General features: G+C 40.1%; 1 protein-coding gene and 1 long non-coding RNA gene across 2 annotated transcripts; both read left to right on the top strand.

Moving 5' to 3' along the window:
- The first annotated feature begins 1855 nt into the window (after positions 1-1855).
- LOC149970266 (uncharacterized) lies at positions 1856-3999 on the top strand. The gene is made up of 2 exons (XR_016493723.1): positions 1856-2171; positions 2367-3999. It is a non-coding gene; the product is annotated as an uncharacterized LOC149970266 (long non-coding RNA).
- A 526-nt stretch (positions 4000-4525) lies between these two features.
- Positions 4526-8540, top strand: LOC110488325 (uncharacterized). Its single transcript, XM_021560528.3, has 2 exons — positions 4526-4872; positions 6664-8540. The coding sequence occupies exons 1-2, from the start codon at positions 4686-4688 to the stop codon at positions 7557-7559; spliced, it is 1083 nt and encodes a 360-aa protein (XP_021416203.2). The 5' UTR covers positions 4526-4685; the 3' UTR covers positions 7560-8540.
- Positions 8541-8675: the final 135 nt, after the last annotated feature.

Below are 8675 nucleotides of genomic sequence, written 5' to 3'. Positions count from 1 at the left end.
ATAGACAAATAATATAGAACGGAACAAAGAATTTAAGGGAAATTCCATTACCGTGGATTGTTACAATCACTATTACTTTAACTACTGAAGTAGTACGGAAATTAAACAAAAAACGTAGATATAATGGGGTATGGTTTTTTATACTTCAACAGAATGGGCTTCTTCGTGGTTATTTTACCACATACATTTAAGGGGATTTGTCGCTACAAAACAGTAGTAAGGCATTTAATAACCCAATAAATTACATATGAAGGATTTCATATGAGCCTTTGACTCGTACATCAAGTAACAATGCAATAATAACTTCATTTGATTTAGCTAAACAAATTAGATGGGTTTGTTTCTTCTATCATCTTTTGGTATCTCATATGTAATTCTCAGACTTCTGACCTGATTTCTGTCTTTCAACAATTTCATTAAATGACATTGTGCTGTTCAAATGTGAAAGTAAATCAGATTATTTGGTATTGGTAAATAAATACAGAAAATAAAACATCTTTATTATTATTTTTATAATTTAACCATGAAATGACATTGTTTTTGGAAACGCACATCCCATATTTTATTTTAGTTCATGCAAGAAATGATCATCCTAGATTACCCTATAATTTTGGAAAACTACTATTTAAACACCCCAAATGTTCCTCTCGTCCCACATTTTACCCCTTTACCAATGGTCTGTACCTTGTAGTAAAATCTCTTCCACCCAGGGGCGCTAATGTGTTTTTCTGGGCTCACCATACTGATAAGAATAAGAAAAAGACAACATGGAAGTAGATAGGGATGTTCCTCCATTGTTCCTCACAGATCCTGTTGTTGATCTAACCTTGGTAGGGAAAAGGGAAGATTGGTCAGAAGTCAGTGATATAGGGAAACGGGTTGGTAATTACATTGGTATAAGTTTTTATGCATTTTTACAGCTTTTCACAGATGGATCCAAGGACCCAGACAGTGGGCGCACAGGAGCAGATGTTTACTTTCCATAATTTGATGTGCAAATGTAGAAGATTAACAGATGATCTTTCAGAATACTCAGTTGAACTGTTGGCAATAGTAGTTGCCCTCCAGTGGGTGGAGGACATACAACCTGTCAGAAATAAAGTATGCTCGGATTCCTTGTCTGTATTTAATAGTTTATCATCTGGCAAATCTAATAGGAGTTACCTACTATTGGAGGTTTTCATGTTATTATGGAGAATTGAGAGACTGGGTGTAGTAGTGAGATTCTGCTGTGTCCCAGCCTTTGCTGGTGTGGAAGGGAATGAAATTGTAGACCAGTTAGCCAAAAGAGCTTTAAAATGAGATATAATTGATTTTAATGTTCCACTGGGTAGAGGTGAGGCCAAATGTAAGATCAAGGCCATTTTGATAGATGTGTAGCAGAAGAGATAGGACTCTGAGCGCAAGGGCCAACATTTATATGCCCTCCAAAGTAAGGTCGGTGGACCAAGATTCAAAGGTCAGATTCGGAAGGAAATGGTTGTGTTTTCTCAATTGTGCCTAGAACATCATTAAATCTGGTGGGCAAGCATACAAATGGTTTGTGTCTGGAGTGTATGGTCACTGAAACGGTGGAGCATGTGTTGTTATATTGTTATAAGTATGTTGAAGAGAGGGAAAGATTTAAGTGTAGTGTCATTGAGGTTGGGGGGGGGGGGGGCGGGTTCGAAGGGATTTTGGGGTCTATTAGAAGTTAGTATGGCAGTTTTTTGTCCCCTCAGAAGTACTGAGTTAGGTAGGAGGATTTAGAAGTGTGGAGCTTATGTTGTAAACCGTGATTGACTACACACTCCAGCACAGTAGGTGGCGGCATGCACCTTTAACGTTTGTTTGCGGCCCGCTATTATATTATAGAAGAAGAAGACGACGGCGAAAAACATCAACAACACGGACGTAGAACTGAGAGGAAGGAGGGAGTTTGTTTTGATTTTGAACATTCTTTCCTCGTGGACGAAGCCAAACACTCAAGAGGGTAAATAACCACAAAACATGTCTAAATTACTGTATTTGAATGCGTTTCTTTCTGAGCGTTTAACGGATGTTTGGGACAGTTGAGAAAGTGGTAGTTGAGTACCAGATCTCCCGATCTAAACAGGAGAATGATTGGCTACGAAGACTGCTAGTATGGATTACACCGGAGATAAAACGATGTGCAATAGGTTCGTTGCTATGTAGGTATTATCTACTCAATTAATACATTGTTTATGGCTGACTAACATCGATTCACCTATCAACAACTTTTAAGTTGAACTTTCACCATTAAATAGCTAGCTAGTGCTATCTCGAAAACCTCGTACTAGTAGCTACTTAGACATGTCTAAAGGCTTTAGCTAGCTATAACTCAGCTTCTCTCTTATTCCCACCAGACTCCCAGCAGCTCTCTCACCCCGTCTCTGAAGGGGAGGTTGGCCCTGAGCAGCAGCACTGTGGGTCCTCCAGTCTGGGGCAGGAGGAACCAGAGCCCACACATATTAGAGGCACAGGAGGAACTCAAAACCAGCCCTGAGGAAGTGCAACTTCAAGGGCAAGAGGCTAATACGAAATAGTTAATTTCTTGCTGTGTGAAAAGTGAGTTGAGATGAAGAGGATCCATTTCAGTCCTTGTTTCTTCCCAAAACTCTGACTGTGGAGAACAGAGAGAGTGACTCAAAACTAGTGGATCGAAAATATTTTGGCACTGTGACCCAGCTAAAGTGTTTCGACATTCCCTCCAGATAATCAAAACAATGCCTCCAGCTACAGCTCAGCCGTAAGCAGCAACTCAGTACGACTTTACAGCAGCGCACCATTGGATCCCGACCCACCAGTGGGAGAACACTGTTCAGAATGTAGCACCATGTCTAATAAATCTCACTGCTACTGTGACTGTGGCGGAGCATTTGCTCTGAAAGCTGGCCTGCATAGACACGTCACTCTTGCAAGGGAGAGACCCAGTGAATGCCCCATCTGCAAAAACTGCTATAATTTCACCTGTCAACTGAAGGCCCATGTCCAACTCTGTCAGCCTGCAAAAACCTGCCGTGCTACAGCTCTTCAGTACAACTAAGAAGAGAACGTACATCAACTACCTCCGACCACAGCAGTGCTGGCCAAAACTAAGCGCCGGGCACTGGTTGGACCACATCTAATCATGCCAAAGATACCTGCACAGAGGCAGCTATTCACCAAAGCACCAGCTGTCTGTAGCACCAGTGGTGGTCTGGTTGTTCAAGTGCCATCTGTCTCTGGACAGTACTTCATGCAATTTGTTCCCCAGGTGACGTTACAGACAGCACCCACTGTTACCATAACAGCTTCATCCGTGACCATACCCACCCACAAAATGGGCTGACAAGGTAAAAATCTTTCGTGCTTCCCCTGAACAAGGCAGTTAACCCACTGTTCCTAGGCCGTCATTGAAAATAAGAAGTTGTTCTTAACTGACTTGCCTTATTAAATAAAGGTAATATATATATATATATATATATATTTTTTTAAAGGGACTGTTTACTGCCCACAAGCAGACTTTCTCCAAAGAGGAGTGGCTGGAGACAATGTGCAGGTAGCAGCAGTGAATAACTCAATATTTATGTAATTTATTTGTTTTCTCATAACATTAGCACATATGTTTAAACTTTTTTTTTTTAAACCTTTTGTATTGTCCGTGTCTCTTTTTATTGTAGCCTATTGCTGTGTTTTGGCAACTTGGCCAGGCATTTTTTGCAAATGAGAACTGGGTCTGGGAGATAAATCATTAAGCTGTGGTGACTGCAGATAAAGCTTCAATCAGAATGGGAACCTAACCCAACATATACGGACTCACACAAGAGAAAAAACATTTAGCTGTGGTGACTGCTGAAAACGCTTCAATCACAAGGGGCATCTGACGATACTGACTCACACAACATTAGCCAATGAACAATTCCTGGTTGAATGTTTTGGAATGTCTCTCAGGGTGATGAGAAAATGGTCAGACTGATGTTATTGATAACATTAAAGAATATTATATACATTGCAGAAGAGATCTCCTTGTATTTGTTTAAGAGTATTTATCTTCCATTTTCACCTGATGCTGCTCATTCATGATATACAAGACACCTGTAAAGTGCAAACTATTTTTATATGCATGTGCACTACAGTTGTTCAGTCCCAATTAGATTACATTCATTTTAATTCCTTCTGATAAACATCCATTCATTATTAAAGTTCATGCAAAAAAAGTATCATCCTATATATCCCACAATTTAAAATTACAACCACACGTGGATACAATGCATTTAAAATGATTGAGGATGACACAATAACAAATGTATTTCCATTTTGGCCCTCTTGATGAAAACACAATATATACGCAAAATTATATCATAAAAACAAAATACATAATCTCATCAATAGGGAGGTACCATAACTTTTTTGTTGTTGCCTGTTCTCTCTTAAAGCATTCATCCCCCTGTTACAGTATGACTTTTTGCCCTCTATGGAGTTATCTGTAGCAAAACCCGATCCACCCGGGGCGCCAACTTTTGTTTCTGGGTACGCCATACCCACTCATAAGAACATAAGAAGAAGACAACACGGATGTAGAACGGGGATTCCAAGTAAAAATATATATTACATTCCTTCTTCGTAGACGAATTCTAGTTAGTTAAAACCAGAGATTTAGATTATTTTGGCAATAATAATTCCACTACTACAAGTCTACAAAAATGTATAAATTACAGTCTTTGAATTCGTTTCTTTCTGAGTGTTTAACGGCGGCGACAGTGGAGATTTTGGGGGCAATTGAGAAAGTAGTAGCTGAGTACCAGGAGGAGATATCCCGATCTAAAGAGGAGATTGATAGTCTACGGAGACAGCTAAGGATTACACCGGAGATAAAACTATGTAGAACAGGTTTGTGTGTATATCTCACCTACTCAATTAATATATTGTAATAGTGATGAACATTTCAACGTTTTAGTTTAACTTGAACCATGCATGATTATTTTGTCGCTGTCGCGAAATGCATGTGTAGTCTATGGAACGCCGTTTGGATCTTTGCGTGTCAAAAAAGATACGCGTTAAATAAGCTTTTCATTTGACACGTCAACTAACACGGTTCTATTATAGAATGTGTGTCATGAATTTACACGTGCAAGCCAAGCGCCACCACTACTATCAGTAGCACTGTCAAACTGTACCAAAAAAGTCTGCAAACAAGCACACACCGGCCACGAACAATGTGTTTTACAATACCGCGTTGGTAATAAGGCATTATTTGTTCGACCGCAATTTCGCTACCTAGCTAGCACCAATACAACCAGTCTGAAAACAATTACAAGTAGAAACTGCAGTCATTTTCATAATTCTTAGCAATGATTTAGGAATCCTTGTGAGTAAGTATTGGCTAGGTTGTTGTTCGCCTATTGAAATTGAACCCTGTTGCCCAAAGCTAAGGTTATAAACAGGTTGGGGCAGGTAGCCGTTGGGCCAGTAACCGAAAGGTTGCAAGATCGAATCCCCGAGCTGACAAGGTACAAATCTGCCGTTCTGCTCCTGAGCAAGCCAGTTAACCCACGGTTCCTAGGCCATCATTGTAAATAAGAATTTGTTCTTAACTGACTGGCCGTATTTAGACTAGATAATTAAACAAGGTTGGAATGTGAAGTAATGAAATGGGGTATCAGTCTACACGTTGACACCAACAGACCACAACTGTGAAGCGTTTACACAAATATTAGTGTTGTAGCTAATATTGTGTGAAATCCCCAGCCATGACATTCATATTGCACTGGAGGATTGGGGATCAATGAACGTCCTCCTCAGAGTTGTCAGACTCCAAAACATCCACGCAGAACTGTTTTTCCTCAGAAATAGTGTTCAATACACATAGCAGGTTGACAATACATGTGGCTCAATTTACAGTGGTTTCAGAGTCCCGTAATAAGAGCTACGATGCTAATGTTCTCTGGGTGTCACTGAGTACCCCATGTCATTGAACAACAATCCATAGGTAAGGCTCTACAGTGAAATAAGTATGCCCCCAATGCAATTCTAAAGTATAATACATCCAGTGTGATTTCAACAGATTTTTGTCAAATTAACAAATTACTGTCTTTTGTTGATTTTATATAACAACATTCTCGTTTAGCATGATCTATTCAATTATGGCATAATTATACTATTTGTATTCATTTGCATCACTATCAATGACATACTTTTATTTTGAAGGCTAACCGCAAAGTCCACTATTGTGGCTAGTTTCACATAGATGGTCCCGCCACCATTAATCAAATAAGAACATTTATAAATTAGGGTCATTTTAGATGATGACACCTAGCTATATAGTTAACTAGATTATGTCGCTTTGCTATGTTTTTGGGGAAGAACATTGTTTGCATCTATCAGCTAGCTAGCTTTTTTTTATGACCAACACTGTAGGTGCGCGAGACAACTTTACCAGCACCATAGCACACGTATCGATGAATCTTTGTGACATATGAAATACTTGTGATATTGTTATCAATGTATAATAACTACGTAAAAAATGTATTAACGCGTTAATTTATTATGTGAAGTGCAGTCATATTCACGTCCTGATTGGTCAAGACACGTATAGTATTCTTGTTTTTGACACGCAAAGACCAAACGGCGTTCCATAGTAACTATGCTTGTCTGCGACTGTCCCCCCCCCCCCCCCCCCAGACACGCAGCAGCTGTCTCTACCTGTCTCTGAAGAGGTTCCCTTTGAGCAACAACACTGTGAGCAGGAGTGGTACCCCACTCGGGGACAGGAGGAACCAGGGCCATCACAGATTAAAGAGGAAAAGGAGGAACTCAGGACCAGCCAGGAGGAAGAGCAGTTTCAAGGACTGGAGGGTAATACCATAGAGTTTATATTTAGTGGTCCCTGTGTGAAAAGGGAATGGGATCATGAGGCCTTAAGCCCCAGCTCAACTGTAATTAGTGACCAAGTAAATAGACCACCATTGGATCCCAAACCACCATTGGGGGCACACTGTTCTGAACTCAGCACCATGTCTAAAAAATCTCACTACTGCGGCAAAGTATTTGCTCTGAAAGCTGACCTTCAGAGGCATGTGACTCTCGCCAGGGAGAGACCCATTGAATGCCCCTACAACGCCACATGTAAACTGAAGGCCCATGTCCCACTCTGTCACGGTGGGAAACCCTGCCCTGTTTGTGGCAAGACCTTTAAAAACAAAGACCATCTATCCCAGCACATGAGGATTCATACACAGAACAGGCCATTTAGCTGTGGTGACTGCGGAAAAAGTTTCTATAGCAAGGGGCTGCTGAACGTGCATATACAGACTCATAAAGGAGAGAAACCATTCATCTGTGGATACTGCGGGAAAAGCTTCTATCAGAAGGGGAATCTAAACCAACATTTACGGACTCACACAGGAGAGAAACCATTTAGCTGTGGTATCTGCGGAAAAAACTTCAGTCGAAAAACGCACCTGAACAGGCATATCCTGACTCACACAGGTGAGAAACAGCATGGCTGTTCTGTGTGTGGTAGAAGATTCGCTGAGAATGCTGACCTGCTGAAGCATGTGGATAAAGTCCACAAATAACAAAACCAGGATCAAAACCGAATGGAGAAAGACAACCAGGACACAGACATCTATCAGAAGATGGGAATAAAAAGGCAGGATATGGACAACACCAAACTGGATCCTTCATGCTGTAGGTTTCAAATGAATAGACCTACCCCGTTGAAACATTAGCAAATTAACAATTAGGTTGTTTGTTTTTGAATGTCTCAGTCAGGGTGAAGAGAGAATTTTCAGACTGTTTATACATTAAAACATTGAACTTTCCAGAAAATGGTATCCTTGAATTTGAGTATTTATCTTGACCCAATGATCCATTCTGTCCTAATGCTGCTCATCTATGATATTGTAGCGATATATTGTAGTTGGAATACTTTTGCGGTGAAACTGCCACGTCCGTTGGTGATATTACAACAGATGTTACTTCAATGACTAACACTGCTTATTTTTTTTCTCACGGACATCGTTGCACACTTGATAGAACAGCAGAGTCTTTTACCACGATGTTAAATAAATAAACAAAACAATAACAAATGTGCCTGGAGCAACCAGTGGCGCTGTTTCACCTTTCGCGGATCTCAGCTTTAACCCAACACCTAGCAACCTCTTGGGACCTCTTGGTGTAACAGTTAAGGTGTTGGCTTGACAGTCGCTAGACCCCAGTTCGAGTATCATTGTGTAGCAAAGGCTCTGTCCCTTTAACTGTACACTCCTGTGTGTGCACCTTCTATTTATTATGTATTGTAATGGAAACCGTTTACCATTTGAAAAACCAAACCGAGCAAAGGGAACAAAACAGGGAGGGACCGATCTAAATGTGTCCAATGAACTCTTGTTTTTGTTGCAAAATGTTTTCAGTTTGTAGTAAACGAATCGGCTTAATGAATACACCCCTGTGTTTCTTTATCTTTTGGTTCAGTGGCAAAGGAATGTTGCCACTGAGGATATTGTTTGGATATGCATTGAAATGATCTAATAATAAAATTATGGTGGATATATTTTGTAAATGTTTTGGAGTTAATTATTGTTTAAGAAGTATGAGAATTATGACTAATAGGTTTTATATAATGATGATGAATCTCAATGCAATTATGTAATGTTGAAGTCATTATCATGATTATTCTGATTTGGATACTG

The sequence above is a fragment of the Oncorhynchus mykiss genome, chromosome 30 (assembly GCF_057628025.1).
Source record: "Oncorhynchus mykiss isolate SJ-2025 chromosome 30, ASM5762802v1, whole genome shotgun sequence".
In the NCBI taxonomy this organism is placed as follows: Eukaryota; Metazoa; Chordata; class Actinopteri; order Salmoniformes; family Salmonidae; genus Oncorhynchus; species Oncorhynchus mykiss.
Note: the sequence above shows the minus strand (reverse complement) of the source record. Positions and strands in the feature narration are given on the sequence as shown.